At 46.2% G+C, this 19,603-nt stretch overlaps 1 protein-coding gene across 7 annotated transcripts in view; it reads right to left on the bottom strand.

Annotated features, from left to right (window-relative positions):
- Positions 1–19,603, bottom strand: part of TNR (tenascin R) — a 78,986-nt gene that overhangs the window by 8,295 nt on the left and 51,088 nt on the right. For 6 of the 7 annotated variants that reach the window (XM_079106362.1, XM_079106364.1, XM_079106365.1 and 3 more), the window contains 4 exons: positions 19,400–19,530; positions 18,419–18,551; positions 3,114–3,265; positions 1,657–1,753 (listed from right to left, as the gene is read on the bottom strand). In XM_079106362.1, coding sequence (XP_078962488.1) covers positions 1,657–1,753; positions 3,114–3,265; positions 18,419–18,551; positions 19,400–19,530 — 513 coding nt within the window. Of the gene's footprint in view, positions 1–1,656; positions 1,754–3,113; positions 3,266–12,303; positions 18,283–18,418; positions 18,552–19,399; positions 19,531–19,603 lie in introns of those variants that run through there. The other variant, XM_079106366.1, reaches the window with a different exon arrangement.

Here is a 19,603-nt window from a genome sequence, read left to right as displayed (position 1 = left end):
TCACGTGCATCACGCTTGCCTCCCAGGTACTTACAAACGCTATCAAGGTAAGCACAGTTTGGTGGGGTACAATGGTGCACACCTATAATCCCAGCAGCTCTGGAGACTGGGGCAGGAGGATCACAAGTTTGAGGTCAGCCTCAGCAACTTAGTGAGGCATGTCTCAAAAAATAAAAAGGGCTGGGCGTGTTGCTCAGTGGTAGGATGCCATGGGTTCAATCTCTGGTATCACAAAAAAGTAACGTTTACCTGTCAGACTTCTTTCTCAACGCATTTATATGGTTTTTACTTTTTTTTTTTTTTTAATTACCTACATTGGCAAACACAGATTTGGTTATCTAATAGATATTCACTAAATGGTTGTCACTGATGATTGACATCTGCACTGTGGGCACCTACTGTTCCCAGGCACTGCCATAGGCAATGGTGCTGGAAGATGGGTATGATGTGGGCCCAGCCCAGAGCAAACCTTACACAGTGCAGGCAAGAGGGACAGAAAGGGACGGGGATGCTGTGATTTGGGCCACAACAGAGAGAGGAGAGCCAATTTTCCCACAGGTGACCTGTGAGGAAATGGTCAGGACAGGTCCTATGGAGGAAGAGGTGGTTAGCTGGACTTTGCATACAGGTGGATGGACACCCAGGTGCCCGTGACCAAGAGTGTTTTTGCAGAGGCATCTCAGTGATTCTCTGAGCCATCTGGAGTTTGGTGTTGGATCAGGAAGGGCAGCTGAGGTAGGTGGTGGTGGAGAGTAGATCCCCAGGGAGCTGAGGGAGGCCTTGTTCTGTGGATGAGCTGTTTGGTCCTCATCTGGGTGTGATGAGGAGTCACTGAAAAGGGTTCACTGAGGGCTTGGCCCTTGCTCAGGTATGGGGAGTGAGGAAGATCCTTCTGGAGGTCCTGAGCGCAATGGGGAGGCCCTGTAGCTCAGGGGCTGCTACCTGGGCATCCTGGGAGATGGTGAGACTTGCACAAGATGGCGCAGGGGAGAAAGAGAGGAGACCACCAACACGGGACTTGATTCTCTGCCTTCTGCTCTGCCTGCCTTTATCAGTTTCTGGGGAAATCTAACCGAGTGGGAGATGCGGGCATTATGAACAGACTGCCCCTGGGTCAGCACTGTGTCCCCTGCCTGGCTCACGATTATTCACCTTCTCAGGCTGGGCTGCCTCTCCATCTAAACCTCCTGCTGAGTCAGACCTCCAGGAAATCACCGCTCACCTCTCATGCCACTTTCATTATTTCCCTTTCCTTCCCAGTCAGGTAATGACATGCTCCAAGGAGCCGAGCAGAGTGACCAGCCTCATTTCCCTGGCGGGTCGCCTGGCTTCTGAGAGGGCCAGTCTGCCTGTTGCTCCCTGGGCCCCTTCGTTTGCCTGGCGGCTCCCTCTCTTTGTAGCTGCCTCATGTTGAGACCCACCTGCATAAGAGACTATTAATGAGCGTGGGAAGAGACAGAGCTAAGAGGAAGACACCACAACAAGATAGAACAGATCCATAGAGGAGCCAAACAGGGCACAGGGTTCTGAAAGCAACCCGCAGGCCGTCAGCCGCTTGGTGAAGCAGGGTTTCGGATGATTCCAGATGGACAGGGAAAGGAGTGGGCTGGACAGACCAGGGCAGCACACCAAGGGGAAGCACAGAGCGGGTCTTACCCAGCCAAAACTCATCCTCCAGGCTCCCAAAGCCCACGCGATAGTCAGCCCACTTCCGGAAGAAGTCAGTTTGGCCATTCTGTCTCCTCTGGAATACCTGCGATGAGAAAGGGGGAAGCAGGTGGGGGAGATGACCGGGAAACCATGCATGCAATTGAATAAATTGACATAACTGGGTTCTGTATGGACAATGACGAAGAAGCCCAGCAAGGAAGGTTCGGGAACAGAGCTCAGGGTGGACACAGCAGATTCTGTAGGGAATGCTCAGAGCCCTTCTCCGGCAGTGCAGAGGCCCTTGGTGGGTAAGCTCCCGGGTGACATTGACGCTAATTTGCACCCTTTACAATGTGGAAAGGATTCAGGACACACATCAAGCTTCCAAAGAGTCAGGGGAAATAGGTCTGGCTCTCAAATTAATCTTTTGTATCACAGAGTGTCGTAGAAAGCACTTCTCTCCAAAGGAACAGACGCAGCTTCAAATCATCTGGTAACTGTCATTGTCGCCTTGCAGCCCAAGCAACTGCATATCATTCACACCCTAAGCTGTTTAAGTGCTAATTTCATTTAACCTCCGATACATCAGCCCGGGCTTCAATTTCCAATTACGCTTTAAGAAGGAGGCACAAATATGTCAGAAGCATAAAAGAAAATGCCTCCCAAGAGTGGCTGCTATGCGCCTCGTCACCATTTCACTCTATTCAAAAACGACCCATTTTGTGCCGGGAGGAATCTGGCACCGTGCGTCTGCAGTGCTGGTGGGGGACGTGCAGGGGGTGGCGGGGAGGCAGCTACTGCTCCATCTGCACGGTGGCCTGCCCGGAGAGGTGGCCGTTAGGGAGGTCTCCCCTTTTCTTCAGCTCTGCACTGGCCTGTTAGAGGGGGTGGTGACATGACGTGGTGCTATACCCCGAAAGCTGTGCCAGCTCTAGGAGAGAACCAGCGTCCAGATGAGGATGAGGACAGGGATGGCCCTTGCCGCTGAGGGTGGCTATCCAGGTTCTGCCCCTCATCTGCTCTCCCATGGTGATCCTCCAAGAGAAGGAAGCTAGCTGTCTGGCCAGTGAGGCTTCTCTTCTGAGAGGGGCTCTTCCTCGCTGCCTCATACAGCTGCAGCGCCCAGGAGGCAGGTTCCCTGGCTCTGGCCCTGAGCCCTCTGCCCGGCACCCTCCTGCATCCACTCTCCCTGCAGGAGGAGCAGGAGGGAAGGCAGACATCTTGGCCCTTCCTCTACCAAGCCACTGCAGCCTGGAGATGCTTATCCTCACCTCTGCCTGGCTAAATCTACCGTGGGGCTACAGAAGGAGGGCTCTGGAGGCAAGGGAGGCCCAGAGAGGGACAGGGAGGTGCGGGTGAAAGGATGGACACAGGATGGTGATGCTCGGCCCACTGATGCTGAGCTGGTCAGATTGCAACACCAAGGACGTTTGCACGCAAGGAAAGCAGCTGCGTGTACTCACGATCCAGCCGCCCCCGTCGGTGCTCATGTCGCAGTACACCGGCAACTTCTGGCTTCGCTCCCCATTGAGGAAGATGGTGTAAACGCCACTGAGCGTGTCTCCGTTCACCAAATGCTGGGCACAGTCTTGAGGATGAGCGAATACTCGGCCCCCTGCACAATAAAAGGCAATTTCCAGAAAAGATCCTTTCTCCCACCCTGTACAAGAGCCCCTTGGATCCCAGAAGGCTTGAAAGGACCTCATGGTTGGTATTTTATCCAGAGCTGTAAGAAATCCTCAATGGATTCCAACTGTGTGGGCACGCGGCTCTGTGTTGTTTTGCATTTCTGTTCTTCATCTGATACTGGTTTCTTCAGACAAGAGATTTAAGGAATCTGAGGATGAAAGTGTTGGTTTCATAATGTGGCCTCTCTACACACCCAGGTGTTTGGTTGGAGGCAAATGGCCTGACTTCCTTGAGATCAAATTTTTCATCAGTGAAATGGGGGCAGTGAAGGCTTCCCCCTTGCAGAGCGAAGCTGTGATAGTGCGGTCTGTGATTGGTCACTCGGGAGAATACTGCAGATGCACGGGCCAATAAATCACTGTAGGGTCCACCTTTTGAAAGGGCAAAAAGGATCTAAGCAAAGCGTCCCTCATTTTCGTAGCAGTCATTAAGGAATACCCAAACAAGCTCAGCATTAGCAAGAAGATGGATATCTATTCCTTGCACAAAATAATCTCCTGATTGTACTAAACAATCAAATGGCCATGTTTTACAGTTCAGTTTAAGTTTAAGGAGAGGGCAGGGAAAGTAAATTGCAGCTCATCTTTCAGAGAGAACAGCCCAATTTGTAGAACAATATCTAATTAGCTGAAAGAGAAGTTTAAATCATGTGTCTTGGAGAGTTTAGCTTTAGAACAAAATTTTAGTGCTTAGCTGGCAAGTCAAGAAGCTGAAAGCCCACTGGAGGAGATTTCTGCTCTCACAGAGCAAGTTAAAGGCACAGCTTGCTGTGTGAGAAATGGTGGTTTGGGTGCTCTGTAAATACAGCCATCTTCTGGGCCAGTGAGGGGCTTCCTTGAATTGTAGCAGTCCTGGACAGGCTGGGGCGGGCTTCAGGGGTCAGTTACTACAGTGCCCCCTAGTGGCAGAACTAGTACCATGCAGGTGTGACATCAGTCCACCTGAAAAGCCAGGCGGTGGGTCAGAGCAACAGACAGCATGGCACAGAAGGAAGGTGACAGTAACCTCACCCAAACCCCCGTCATCTAAAGCCCCATATCAGATTATCAGGAAGATCATTAGGAAGGGCGCTGGAATTTGGTGGACGGCATGAAGGCCCCTCTGGAGACGCATTCACGCCTAGCACAAGGGCTGGCTGAGTTTACCGTCCAGCAGTGTGCTGTCACAGCACTGTGCAGGGCATCCCCCTGCCACCTTCGGGCGTGGCCATTCCAGGGAATAGCACTCTGTTTCTGGAAGTTGTACATGTGCTTTTTTGCATACATGGCCAGTTGTCTTCCAATTTCCATTTAGTTCTTGTGAGAACACTGAGAGGAAAACCGAGGGGTAGAGGTGAGAGACTCACTTTACAGACAAGGAAAGTGCACTCAGAACAGCCACACGGCTTACTCAGGCCACTTGGACTCAAGTTTACAGACCCCAGGACAAGCACCCTTTGGATGCTACTGAAACAGGAAATAATAGGATGCTATAATTCGCAGGAGCTGAACATCTGTCCATGCAGCAAAGGATCCACAACCATACAAACCTCAAAGGCTGAAGTTACCCCAACAGATTCTATGCTCAAATTAAATCTTTACTCCTTAAAACCGATTTCCTTAATAGCTGCAGAAACCTGTTAGATCCATCTTCAGTGTGTCAGGATTCTGTGAAGTTCTCCATCTCACCCATTTCTCCAGGCTACGATTCCACTGGTGGGGACAGGTGCAAGTGGTTGCTGTCCCCTCTCTCTTGCCTTGGGAGCACTGCTATTGCTTTCCAGGCTTCCAGGTTTGGTCTGGTCTCTGCAGCAACTGGCACGTCTGTCCTCCCCTCTTCCCTCGGATCTCACTGACAGAATTTCTCATTTTAGAAAATCAACACATGCTGTTCTTGGCCTTCAGTTTACACCTGCCTTATGCAATAATAGTCCCTTCCCAGGAAGGAAGGTTTCATCATGAAGTCAGCTCAGCTTCTTCTTGTTCTTGTTCTTCTTGCTCTTCTTCTTTTGATACTGTGGATTTAACCTGGGAGCACTTAACCACCGAGTCACATCCCCAGACCTTTTTATTTTTCATTTTGTGACAGGGTCTCACTAAGTTGGTTAGGACCTTGCTAAGTTGCTGAGGCTGGTTTTGAACTTGTGATCCTTCTGCTTCAGCCTCCCAAGTCACTGGAATTATAGGCATGTGCCATCATGCCCATTTGGATTAGTTTTTTCCAAGTTCAAAATAGGAATAAAATCTCTTTCCCAGTGGGTGTATGCCCTAGGAAGCTGGTCCCAAGATAAAAAGGTCCAAGGGTTGCCAAAGATTGGATGGGATTAAGGGCTCCAGATTGTGGCCCTGGAGAGGAAGGACGGCCTGTGCCTTCTCTCTTCTGAGACCCTTGTGTTAAGTGGTCAGTGGGGGCACTCACCAAATACATGTGAGTCTGATGCTTAGCTACTGGGTGCACCTGCCTTATCCTTGACAAACTGCGAGGCCTCTGCTTGTTTAGAGGTTTGATTACCGTGGGTTAGTCTGCGGCAATAGTGGAACAAGCATTCTGCTGTTACAAACTGTCAGGAGCAGCAACCTGGGGTTTCCACACCCTGGGGATTTGAGAAGACCCATGAAAGCTGACCGTGAAACCATCTCTCCAACCCTGCCCAGCCTTCCACGCTGCCCATGACCTGCCGCGTGCTCACACAGTCCTTGATCAAATTGTCATTCCTTTTCACCAGATAAGAGACACTTCACTAGCAGTTTCTCAAATTGGGGACTTCACTGAAGTTCAGATTCTGTGTTCCGTCACAGACCTACTACACCAGACGCCAAGGGGCAGGTCCTGTGTCAGTGCCTTTCCAAAGCTCTTGATGAATCTGAAGAGCAGTGAGATTTGGAATCCACTGTTAGCGTCGCGCGTTTTCTTCTCAGAGGCCAAGAGGTGGGGCTGGTAAGCAGACAGGGCGCCGGTGGCCTGCTCTTCCCGCCTGGATCTGTCTGTCCTGGTGGGTAATGGAGTGCCTCCTCATTTTCTCTCACCCTTTCTTTCCCTCTCTCGTACCCAGGAGGTAAATGGGCTGCTGGTCCCAAGATCTAGACTGGGTGTGGTGGCAAGGACGGGATGAGAGGTTCTGTTTAGTCTTATGTTTGAGCCTCCTGTCCCGGATCTTACCACTTCATCTGCTCAGGGGGCCACCGGGCTTTGGTTAGCTAATAATCGAGAACACAGTAACTCCCTTTCTGCTGATTCCATAGCACGTGCTGAGGCTTCATTCATCATAGGAGACTGTCAGGGCCAATTTCCATCATTTCTAGCTCTCCGGATGCCACTCCATTGAACAACATCAGAAATTCACCTTTAAGCCCATGTATATTATCCCAGTAATTTTTCTAAAGGTAGAAGTTTTAGTACTGAGAGTGGATCTGGGAGACTTTTCTTCCCTTTGGTCCAATAACTAGAGCCTGACCTAACAAAGAAATATTATTATTTTTTTTTATTTTTAGCACAGGCTGTGGTGATCACCAAGTTAAGAGGAAGCAACACCAAATGGCCGGTGCACTGAAATGTCTCGTGGTTAAGTGTTTCTAGATGTAATTGTGAGATCAACAGGACCAGGGCACTCGCCGGAAGAATTGCTCAGAAATTGGTTTGTGTTGGGCAGCAGGGGCTGAATGCTGAGTGGAAAGCGGTCATCTACGTGACACTCGGTGCAATCAGGTGGCCCCGCTAGCCGAGTGGAAGAGGAGGCGCTCTCTGTCCCTGCCTTACTCCTTTTGTGTCCTTGGGTGCAGGCTTTAAGATGGTCAGATTGAACACCTGGGGACAGCACTGGCCCACTGCCCGCTCTCCTGGCCTCCTCTTCAGGACTGAAATTGTGACATCAGCATTTTCCCCTAGAACAGCCTCAACAGGTTTTCTCTGTCATAAAGTGTGTTGCTCCACAGAAGCTAAGTGACCTCTGTTGCCCAGCACTTTGATTTTTTTTTTTTTTCTCTAGAAGTGAGTTTCTGGTTGGCTCTCACCTGGTCCCCCATGTTAAAATTAATGACCCACATTTGTCAAGTAGTTCCCTAGACTCTTGGGGGCAGTTGGAGCCCAAGGACAGGGCAAGGTTAACCAGGTCAGCCTGTGGGAACCGAATTCACTACCTTGGCCTCACAGCATCTCCTAGCTCATACACGTACGTGTTTCTTCTCTTAAATAAGAAAATTCAACAAACACATAGGAAGTATCCCTTAGGTTGTACATACTGGGCTGAGATGGGAATATGAAGGGAAAAAGGCATAGTTCCACCTTTCAGGTCACTCACACTCTGGTGGGAGAAACAGACTAATATCTTGAGTCCCAGGCACTCTGGGACAGAGGTAAGCAAGAGGTGTAGCAGAGCATCGTTGTGGGCGTGGCCTGCAGGCAGGGTCTACCAGAGGTGAGAAGCAGGGGTCTGGCAGGGGCGGGGCTTGCCGAGTGCTAATCAGAAAGGGTATCTGATGTGGAAGGTAGTCCTGCATTGGGGGGGTGGGTGCTCCAGGCCTGTGTGAACGCACAGCCCATTGGGAAAACTGAAGATGCAGCAGGAGACCAGGCAAGAGCTGGGCTGCGTGGATGCAGAGTACCCCAGGGAAGGTCAGCAGGGACAAAGCGTGCCATTCAAGGAGTCTCTGCAGAAGGTAACAGGATGAAGAGTGTCTGATGAACTTTAAGCTCGTTTTAAAGAAAGTGCATTTTCAGTGCAGTGTGGAGAAGGAATTACATGGGGTGAGACTGGATAGAGGACTCCGTTCAGGAGGGAGAGGTGGGAACCCCGGGGGAGAGGGGTCAAAGTTTTTAAGGAGGTAATGGGAGTAGCGAACCAACTGAGTAGTGGATAGCTTTGCTGTGTCCATCCTATGTTGAGCTGCTGAGTAAAGTCCAGAGCTCTGGAGACCCTCTGCCTCCTACCCTCCAGCAAGTGCCGTAGGACTTCAGAATCTTCTAGAGGTCCCCTGAATGCATCCTGACAGTGGAGGAACGTTCTGACATAACTTGTCTTTTTCTTCGGATTCACTTACATCGGAAGACCCAGTTTCATGGCAGATTGGGTTGATCACAGACAGGTTTTGCAAACTTGGCTCTGCTCTGTGGTTCCTGATTCCATATGGCCAGGAGAGGGTGGGGTCATGGTACTGCCTCTCTGCTCTTCAGGTTTGGTACCTGTTTTCCTGCTTTAACCAGAGTGATCTTTTCACAAAGCAAATGTGATCTTATCTCATTCTCTCTCTCTGCAATGGCTTCTTCCTTCCAACTAGAATAAAACCCTTACCAGGGCCTAGAAGCACTACATGCTCAGACTGTGTCTCCACCCTCTCTTGAGACTCTTCATCCTCACCAGGTTTCTCTTAATGAATTGAACATGCCAAAGGTATTCCTCCCTCAGGGTACAGTAACAACCTTTCCACAGGCCTGGAATGCTGTTCCGTGTGATTCACGCATATCGGTCAAATCCTGGCTCATGTGCTTCAGCTCAGAGAGATCCATTTTAGGAAAACCCTTGTTGATATCAGGGTCCGGAATTGGAAGATGAGGTGGTGAGTGGCAATCAGGAAAGGCTTCCTATAGTGGGAGTTGTCCTACAAGTTAGTTAGCTGTTCACATCTTTCCCTATTCCATTACTCTATTAAACAATAATATCACTACTTGGATTTGCCTCATTTCCTTTTCTTTCACCCATTCCACACTGCCTTATCCCCTTGAATTTGAGTTTCATGAGGACCATCATAGAGTCATCTGGCTTATCTCGTTCAGCACTTTGTCCTCAGCACCCAGAGCAGTGTCTGACCCAAAGTAGGTTCTCAACCAACCTGTGTTAGATGTATGAATCCTTGTGAGGATTACATGTCTCCCTTATGGTCATGAAATGGGGAATTACAATTAGATGTTCTGAAAACATTTGGAACAACATAATTTAAAATGGACAAGATCAAATCCTTGATGTATGAAGTCCTTCTCTAATATTCACATTGTTCTCTTACAACTATCAGAGATTGTATTTCTGTTCTACATGATTCACTGCCTCCCTAAAGGCGGATCATGCATCCCTTTCCTACTGACTAGTACAGATAACGCTATACAAATAAATTTGACAATCTAGATGAAATGGACCAATTTCTTAAAATTACCATCTCCCGAAGATCACTCAAGATGAAATAAAATAACCGGAAGAGGATGGTAACTATTTTTAAAATTTGGATTTGTAGTTCAAGCCTCTATAAAAATAAGCTCCAGGCCCAGATGTTTTCATTGGTGAATTCTACTGATAATTTAAAGAAGAAATGTCACCAATTTTATGCAATCTTTTCCAGAAAATAGAAGAGGAAGAACATTTCCTAATTTATTTGGTGAGGCAGTTACCCTGAAATAAACAAAACAAAACAAAACAACCCCTCCCCCAACCACACAGACCAAATAGTACCAAAAAAAAAAAAAAAAAAAAAGGAGGATGAGGATAAATAGGAAGAAAGTTTTGCAGTTCTGTTCTTGCTTTCTCTTCCATATTGCCATACCGAAGTCATTACCTGTCCATTCACATGGATTTGTTCCTTCTCAACTCTACACACGTTGCCAGAAAAAGGAGTTGAAAACCCCAAAGAAACACAATTCCAAAGGACAGAGTATTCACTCACTGTAGAGTAGAATTGCCACGGAAGAAAGTCCACAAGCCATGTGATGTTGATCATCTGGTGCAGAGTTTTTAGAACAGAATTTTAATTAAGCCTGACAACTTAAGGACATGAATCTATATCGTGTACAACCATAGAAACGAAATGATGTACCCCATTTGTGTACAATGAATTAAAAGGCAGTCTGTAAAAAATTAAATAAATAAATAAATAAATAATAATAAAAAAAGAAAGACATTAACAATATAAGGATGAGCAAAAAAAAAAAAAAGACTTTAGCAAGAACGTAAGGTGTGGACAATACAACAATAATTTAAAGTAAGAATATAGTAGGTAAGGTGAAAGTAGACTTTAAATATAACCAACTACAAAGAAATGAATTGGAAGATCCAATTGAAGAGGCGTGTGAGAAGATGAGGGAATAAAGAGAAAGAAAATATCAAAAGCAAAATCAAGTCAAGAGATTTGGAGGTTTGGAAGAGAGTGCATATGCTCTAACATCTAGGAAATAGGAGCCCTAAAAAGACAATAAAAGCAGAGGAAATGCCTAAATAACTAATGAAGATAAATGAGTCAGAAGTAAAGATAAAGCACCGTAGATTTTCAGGGCTCATAGAGTGTCAAATTGGAGATAAAATGATAAATGAATTCTAAGACATAGAATGAAGTGTCTGACTGTCAGAAAGAAAGAAAACTGTTCTAGAAGTTTCTAGAGGGAAAGAGCAGCTCTTCCACAGAACAAAAATCTGATTGACATTAGGCTTCTCAAAGGCAACACTGCACCTGAGAGGACAGTGGGAGAATATTTTTAAAATATGTTGGAAGCAAATATTTGTGCCTAATATTTCTATATCTGATAAACTTGTAATTCAGTCATGAAGGTCTGATTCCAAAACAACCTTCTTCAGGAATATGAGATTTCAGGGAATTTGCTTTACAAAACAAGCTACCACAGACTTAGAGTAAGTGCACAAATTAGCAGTGACAAATTCTGGAGCTATGATAAGTGAAGGTGATTAACTACTTGGGGAAATGTCTTATTTTTCTCTCAAATAAAAGATTTTAGTTGCCAGGCGCAGTGGTGTACACCTGTAATCCCAGAGGACCAGGAGTCTGAGGCAGGAACATCGCCAGTTCAAAGCAGGACTTAGCAAGTTAGTGAGGCCCTAAGCAAGTTAGTGAGAACTTGCCTGAAAATAAAAAAATATAAAAAGGGCTAGGGATGTTGCTCAGTGGTTAAGTGCCCCTGGTTTCAATTCCTAGTACAAAAAAAGGTGGGGGGCTTTAACCAAAGACTAGAAAAAGAGGAAGACTATCCACAGCAACCCAGAGCCCAAACCCAAAATCTAGACAGGGTTTGTGAGGGTGGAGTCGAAGGGGTAGGAAGCTAGGAATCCAGAGGGATTTAAGAGTATGCTCAGGTGCTTGGACGTTTATAGAAGATACGCTCTAGTGATGCATTAAAAAATAAATAGTGATAAAGAAAAACATGAATGGGGTTGTTAGATCTATTATCTAATCCATCACTGGCAAGACTGATTAAGACATGGAGGAGATGAAAAATAAAACAAAGAGGGACAGAGGGCGAGATGCAGTAAAGATTAAAATCATAAATCCTTTCGAAGAATTTTGTCTACTGAATTCTAAAATCCAGATGAAATGAGTAAATTTCTACAAACTTACAAAGGGTCAAAATGGTGCGAGAATTCATGAACAAGATAGATTTTTAACTTTTATTTATTTTATTTATCTATTTATTTGGGTACCATAAATGGAACTTTATTTTTAATTTTGAGACAGGGTCTTGCTAAGTTGCTTAGGACGTCATTAAGTTTCTGAGGCTGGCTTTGAACTCCTGACCTGCCTGCGTCAGCCTCTGGAGCCGGATGGGATTACATATGTGTGCCACCACAGATGGCTGGATAGATATTTAATTTCAAAATGTGTGAGTGGGAAGTGGAAGTCAAATATTCTGTCCTAAACAGCTTATTAAAAGAAGAGGGAGGAGGAAGAGGAGGAGGAGGAGGAGGAGGAGGAAGGGGAGGAGGAGGAGGAGGAGGAAGGGGAGGAGGAGGAAGAGGAAGAGGACTGAAATGATGAGAGAAGAATGAAGAAATGGAAGAAGATTGAAAGCTACTCAGCTTTTTTATTGTATTTTTCAATGAAGTTAGAGAAACATGGATTTCAAAACCCAATAAGGAGGTATGCACAAGAAAAAAAGATACAAGCCAATTTTATTTATGATCATAGATGTAAAAGAAAGTCTAATATAATAGCTAGCTAAATCTAAGCATACAAAGAAAACTCATATTCAATCAATCTGAAAGAAACTACATGTATGATAGAGTTCTATTTAAAGAGAATTTTCACTGGTTGGGGATTCCTTACAGTTCTTTAGTACATGAGTAATAACTATATAAAGGTATAAATCCCAGAGCTATAAAATTTGTCATTTGATAAAGTTAATTACAAAGGCTTTTAACTTGGAATAGAATACAATTCTACACCATGACAAATGTTTTACACCTCAAATCTAAGCAAATAATGTTCTTGTTTATTTAATATTAGCTGAGTATAGATTTTCATTATTTTAGGAAAAAATAGCTTCTTTTTCATCTAAAAGAAGTTTAGAAAAGATTTAGCAAAGATTATGCAGGATGAAGCTTTAATTGCATTCTCCTTAAGAATGAAAATACGTCAAGGTTAAGTAATATATCATTGTTATTATTTAATGTAGTTTTGGAGGTCCTAGTTTATGTGATAAAGAAAGAAAAACAAATAACACATGCAAAGATTAGAAGTATGGAAATAAAACTGTCCTTATGTGTAGATGACATAAATATTGACCCCAAAATGTTAACAGAAACAATAGATAATTAGAAGTAACCAGAGTTCAGTGGTGTTGCTAGATACTAGATCAATATATAAAAATCAATATTTTTCTACATCAGCAATTACTAACTAGCAAATATTTTCTAAGAAATTAGATAAAGTCACAAATCAATACAAATTATAAAATGTTCAGAAATTAGCCAAGAACATAAAGAATGCAACATGGAAATTTTTTTGACTCTTAAAAACATATAAGGATGATTTGGGTAAGTGAAGATACATTATATGCATTTAGAGGGGATGACTTAGTATTATACTTGTCAGTCCTCCCCAAATTTTAATTTATAATCCATCACAGTTCCAATCTAAACTCAAGTTGAGACTCCTTTTGAAGAACTTCATAAAGTAAATTTGATAAACTAAGGTGATACCTATGGAAAAATAAACGCTATCAAATAGCCAAGTCAACCTTGAAAAAGAAAATTGTGTAAACTTATTCCACCTTATATGAAGATATGAAGATAATAAGCTATAGACATAAAAAGATAATGGGGTCTTTGAAAAGGGACAGATAAACAGGCCATAAAATAAAATAGGGAATTCAGAGATCAGAGACAAATTTGTGTACATGTGGGAACTTAATACACAATAAAGAACCCAAATCAATCCATCCACAAGATGGGTTATTAGTATATCATGTTAGTAAAACTGGTTCTCTCTAGAAATAAAAATGAAACTATATCCCTACTTAATACTACATACAAAATAGACTAAATATAAAAAGATAAATCCAGAAGGTGAATAGAAAAACTTCTTAAGATTTCCACAGCTGAAATCATAATCGCTAACACTATCAGAACCCTGATAGAAAAATGCACAAACTAGATGATCAGGTAATTTACAGAAAAAGGAAAATCAAAAGGCTAACAAGCATATGGAGAGCTGTTTAAATTCAAACTCATTATTATTTACAGAAATTAAATTAGAACAATGATCTATCAATTATACCTATGAGACTGTCAAAAATGACACAGCGGGACCAGGTCAGGTCAGGGAATGGTGTAGGCTACTGGAGAACAGGTGCTCCTACTGGCTACTGGGAATGTAGCCAGAGAGCAATGCTTAGTTATGCAAACGCATTCCTTGACCCAGCAATTTCCCTTTTGAGGTCCTAACCCAAAGGGGTTGCCTCTGTGATCCATAAGCACTTACCACAGCAACACTCAGGGTGGTGGAAGGTTGAAGAAGTTGAATGTACCTCTTTGGGAGAGGGAGAGGTTGAATGTGATGGGTACTCATCATGCAGCATTTCGCAGCAGCTGGAAGGGGAAACCTAACTCTGTATTTGTCTAACAACATAGAAGCGTCTAGAAAACAGTGCTGAGTCAACAATGTGAGACTAGGGACTGACTTGTGCAACCCAGGGCCATTTAAATGCATTTAAAATATTTAGACTCAAAACCGTTTTGCTGGTACAAGTTTCAAAAACACATGCGAACACATTAGGATGGGTAGATGTAAAAGGGGAGCTGATGGGGTGAAGGGAAAGCCAGTGAACCAGAGAGGCCCTTGCTGGAGGCCGACCTCGGGGACAGGCAACAAGCCAGGCAGTGCGGATGAGGCAAACCTCTTATCTGACATTTACTCATTTGGATGTGGTGTGGTTTGTGAACTTCCTTCTCCACAGGCAGGTCTTAAAGAAAGGAGAAGGGGGACCTGTCATTTTAGGGGTTTGCTTGTCTTGATGAAGCAAGAACTCAAGCTGTTTTTAAGTAGTGCCACAGAGAGAACCTGCTAGCTCCTCCTTTGGTGAGAGGACAGGCGGGGTACCCAAGGCAGGCAGCAGGGAGACTGGTGGCAGGCGTTCCTGTCCGACTGAAACCTGTGCTAGGCATGTGGACTTCCATGACCCACCATCTATTGTTCCAGAGCTTACAATTTGGTAATCTTCATTAATTTTCTCAACCTCGAAAACTGAAGCGAGTGTTGGAGTAGACCTCTCTCCGGGTTTTCCAGCCCGTGGAGCAGCTCAGTGTGGAGCAGGGACAGCAGGACTGGAGCAAAGGTAATGAAAGAAAACTTCTTACCCGTCTCTGGGTACCTCTGCAAATGATTGTCTTCGCTTAACCTCAAAGTCAAGGCAACCTATTTTACAGTGCTCACTGTCTCTGAGGATGAGCTTTAGTGAGAGGCTTGTTTGCTTTTTATAGTATTAAAAGAGACAATGAAACCTGCCTCTCAGAAGATCATTGCACCAAGTCCCTGTTGCTCCGCCGGGAATATTTGTTTCCTCATTTATATTCATGTCTCCAAAAGACAAGCAGACCTTGGATGAAATTTCAGGCGACAATAAATTATAAATAATGTATCCATACTTTTTTCTCTTCCATACTACTTGTATTTAATTCCCCCCAGAGTCCTGTGCAAACACCAGAGACAAGAGGACAGGAAGCTATTAACATGATGGAAAGAATGAAATGGGCTTACATTATGTGGCATCAGCACAGCAAAGGAAAACATCTTGATCAAAGGAGCTGCTTGAGGTTTTGAAACCAGCTCTTCTCTTTTCTACTTTTATTTTTGCTTTTTGGGATATCAACTTTTTCCAGGTCATCGGGCAGGTATCTTTTGAATTGATCTTGGTCCACCCAGGACAAGGCAAGGCATTGTCAGTGGATGAAGGCCACTGTTCCATCAGAGAAGGCATAGAAACATCCAGAACGATGAACGGGGTCAGCCCACCCTCAGAATACCATGCAGTTACGAGGAGACTCTGGTACTAATGATGAAGTCAGAAAGCGTGCAACTGCTGAAAAGAAACCAGCCTCTAGAACCATCCGCCCTGGTTTGCCTTCACATAGGCGCCCATGTTCCAGACTTGCTGGGCAGGGGTAGTTCACGCCTGTGGGGTCCAGGCTGGCAGGACTCCAATTTGCATGTAAGTGAAGATAATGTGCTTTTTGGTTTTGCTTCTTTCTCTTCTTGGAACCATACCCATCCTACTCTCAGGAAGCTGAGACCCTTGTATTCTCTTCCTCCTTAATAAAATTTCTCTTGGCAGGGGCAGAAAAAGGGAGCAGAAGGGACTGGCACAGGCAAAGAGACTTCATTAATATTAACATGCAAATGACTATGTAGCCTAGTGTTATTTATTTAGGAAAATTTGCATTACGGCTGCAGACAGAGCCCCAAATTAGGACTTGGGGCATTGGACTCTGCAGGCCAATGTGCCATCCCTGTGAAGGGTACTGATCTTCTCCTCATCCTTCAGCTTTGTTTCACCAGAGACCCCCTCTTCTGTACTTTGCTGCTGGGATTTAGTTCAATCGACATCGATTAGGTCTGTCATATGCTGGGCTTTATGAAGGTACTTTCTAATGCATTATTTCTGCCCAAGAATTTTCTATTCTGTAACCAGTTGTTTCAGTGGGTTCTGCTAAATTTCCAAGACAAAGCCACAGGGTTTGGAACTCATCAGCTACTTACATTTTAATTTACCCTTTCTACTAAAACTGTAAAATCTTCCCAACTTGGATAATGCTTTGCTACATACTATGGTGGTAGTGCTGGGTCCCCCAACTCCACATGAAGCAAGCAGCTCATTGCATAGGAAATTAGGCTCTGTAGTTTTCTTTCTGTACTGATGTTGCTCATGCCCCAGGAGCCCAGTGTCAACTGGAGTCTTGCAAACATACATGTAGACACACCCACCCCCACTCACACACACACCTAAGTACCTCTTTCCAGTCCCTTGCACTGTCCACCAAATAAAGTCACTGCCCTGGCCACTCTCCACATTTCCTTGTAAGCTGTGAACCCTTGGCTTATCTGATCCTACTGAGCCCCTAGCTGATCTGGAATACCACCAACCCACACTCCTGCACATGCCTCGGTCACTGCATGGGAGAGGCCAGTGATGCACACAGGGGCTGGTGTGCTTCTACGACCCAGGTGGGTCTGCAGCAGGGCAGAGCTGCAGACACCGCAGCAGCTCCAGGCATGGCATCTACTGCTCGCTGGAGCTGGCTGCAGCCTCCCAGGATAGGAATGAAAAGCTCATCCCACAATGAGCAAGCACTGAAACCCATGCATTTGGGGGCTGAGATGATTAGTTTAACCTCATAAATATGCAAATTGGGAGCTCCATAAGTGTCTGTCATCTGCGTTCTTTTTATGAGAAAGAAATTCTTAATTCAGTGGAAAACTCCATCCCACAGGTCTTTAAGTGGCAGCTTGAGGAAGGGAACCATGGAGGAGCCTTTAATTAACCTGTGAGTGTGCAGGGAGGGACTTAAACAAGAAGAGGGCAGCACCCTCGTTTCCAGCTAAGGCACCTTTGAAACAGCATAATTGATTTCAGTCCCCGAAAAGAGATCAAGTGTCATCTAAGTTCCACTTGGTAAAGACTCATCTTGGATTCATGTTTTGGTTGTATGACCACAGTTTATTTTTTAATTAAAATATTTGTTTTTCTGATTGATGTGCTCACTGAAGACACTTGGTGAAGTGTTGAACAGTATGAAAAGGAAGGACAAAGAGGACTCGCTCCTGGCCTCGCTCCCACAGAGCCATGGGTGGACTTGGAGCATTTCATCAGGGTACCGCTTTGTCCTTTGGAAAGAGTATATTGAGGGGAAGGCACCAGAGTGGGGCTGGGGGAGTTCCTGTCCCCTCTTTGGGGATGGAGGGACAGGCTCTGGGGTGTGGGCAGGGATCCAGGCGCCCCAGTACTCTGGGAAAGCAGGCAGCCATGTGACTAGGGGTGAAAGGCCCACCTGTGTGCCGCCGAGGAGCACACCACAACCCCAGAAGGTGGGGCAGGGAGGGGATTCAGCCTGGTCTGCGCAGCCCACATTGCAAACTAGAGAGGCGTCGCGGGAGCTTACAGAAAGGACTATTTGTCACCCACCCAGACTGTATATCTGTACCACACAGGTGGGCGTGAGGATTGATTGGCTCAGACATGGGATGCAGTAAGACAGGCAGATGGTGCTGAAGGGTAGGTAGTAGGCTGTTCCTCTTGTAGATACAAGTTCCTTCTGCTGACTGAAATGGGGCGGGCAGCAGGGACAGCTGAATGCAGAAGTAGAGGCTGCTCCAAGTTCTGACCCTGCCACTTACCTGCCACACAGGTCTTGCACTTCCAGGTACTGCGTTTCATTATGGCCCAATGAGCACAGGGATAAGACCTTCCTTGCCAGCTGTTTTAAGGACTGAGTTGAAACCTTGTGGATGCAGAAGGGCTTTGCCAGTGGCAAGAGGCTGTCGATCTAAAATTGACGGTTTACCCCTGGCACTGATACCGGCTGAGTCTAAGTATAGGCCAGGGAGGGAGGAGGAGGGGAGGAAAAGCTTTCTGGAAAAACATGCAGATAATGGGAAAGAGAAGGAGCCTGACGTCTTCACAGGGTGCACTGGCTGGTCCAGGTGGACCAGGGATGTGGGTGTCCTGTGAGTGCCCTGGTGGCGGGGTGCTTCCTAGCAGGGCCTTGGGAAGGTGGGAGGAAGGAGCAGGCGGCTGAGTTTCTGTGACAGGCTCCTCCCAGGGCAAGTCTCAGCAGAGGTTGCTGAGGAGCCAAAGTCATGCAGGGGAGACGTCATCGAAGTGGCCGTGACTCCCTCACCTGTGGTGAAGGCGGCCGAGGTGATGCTGCTCCTCGTGGCATCCTGGGCCGCCTGCAGGAGCACTGTGTAGTCCGTGCTCTCCGACAGCCCCTCCAGCCGGATCCAGGTGTCCTCTGCATCCACAATCAGCTCCTGCTCGAAGCCAGAGGAAGGGAGTGGAAGGGAGGGACTGGCTTGCGATAGGGGAAGAGGGAAAGGGAAGTCCGAACCCACGGCCAGCTAGTCAGCCCTGCAGTGGCCGCTGTGCCCTCTCCATCCCACAAGAAGGAGAAAGCGTGCCGATAAGCAGAGAGGCCGGCTCCTACCTCAGTAACGCACACTGGGATCAATTTGGCTGCCTGGATTATTGAACCCAGTGGCCCGCAGACTGCAGAAGCGGTAAGCGAACAGGGTCCTAGGCCTCCCTGCTCCCATCAGATAGGCTAGTGCTGCGGCCGCCTATTCTGTATACCTGTCTCCTGCATGACTGCGCTTTTTAAAAGAATCCCACTGTGAACGACAATTTGAAAACCAGTGCTCTAGTGGATTGTTTCGACTGATGACATAAGACAGACACTCCTCACCCTTTCACCGTGGTCTTTGTAGGTGTTGCCTTTGTCATGCTCACAAGGCACAAGAGCCCACTCCACTGGCCATGCAAGCCAACAATTATTCTAAAGCCGAGAAGTTGGAAGTTTCCAAAGTTCAGGTCCTAATACAGAAAGCTCCACCGTACCTAGTGAGGTCGCAGGAGTGGATTCTCTAGAGAAGACTGGGAGGCTGGGAGAGTGTTCCTGGTGCTGCCTTAGCCCGTGTGCCGAGGAGCAACCCAGCCAGGACCACGCCTGGGCCACCCTGCTGAGCGTTCTCTCAACAGCAGGCTGTGACCCCGCACAGGAAACCTAGCCACTTCCTGATAATTGCTTCCTTCTGTCCCTCTCATTCCACTGGTCAGCCTTGCAAAGGAGAAGGGCTCTTTCCCCTTTTCAGCAAATTCTTACCTTGCGGCTTCCATCGGCGGATCTGTACGTCAGGACATAATTCTCGATCTCCGCCCTGGGAGGCTGCCAGGAGATCAGCGCGCTCTGTCTGGTGACTTCACTGGCAGTCAGGTTTGCGGGAGGGTCCAGGACTGCAAAGAGGGAAAATGCCAGGGGCTGCCTGTCTCTCCAGCTCCTCCCTGCTTGATTTCAGGCACGAAGTCT

The sequence above is a fragment of the Sciurus vulgaris genome, assembly GCF_902686455.1.
Source record: "Sciurus vulgaris genome assembly, chromosome: 12".
Lineage (NCBI taxonomy): Eukaryota > Metazoa > Chordata > Mammalia > Rodentia > Sciuridae > Sciurus > Sciurus vulgaris.
The sequence above is the reverse complement of the archived record's forward strand: the minus strand, read 5'-3'. Positions and strand labels throughout refer to the sequence as shown.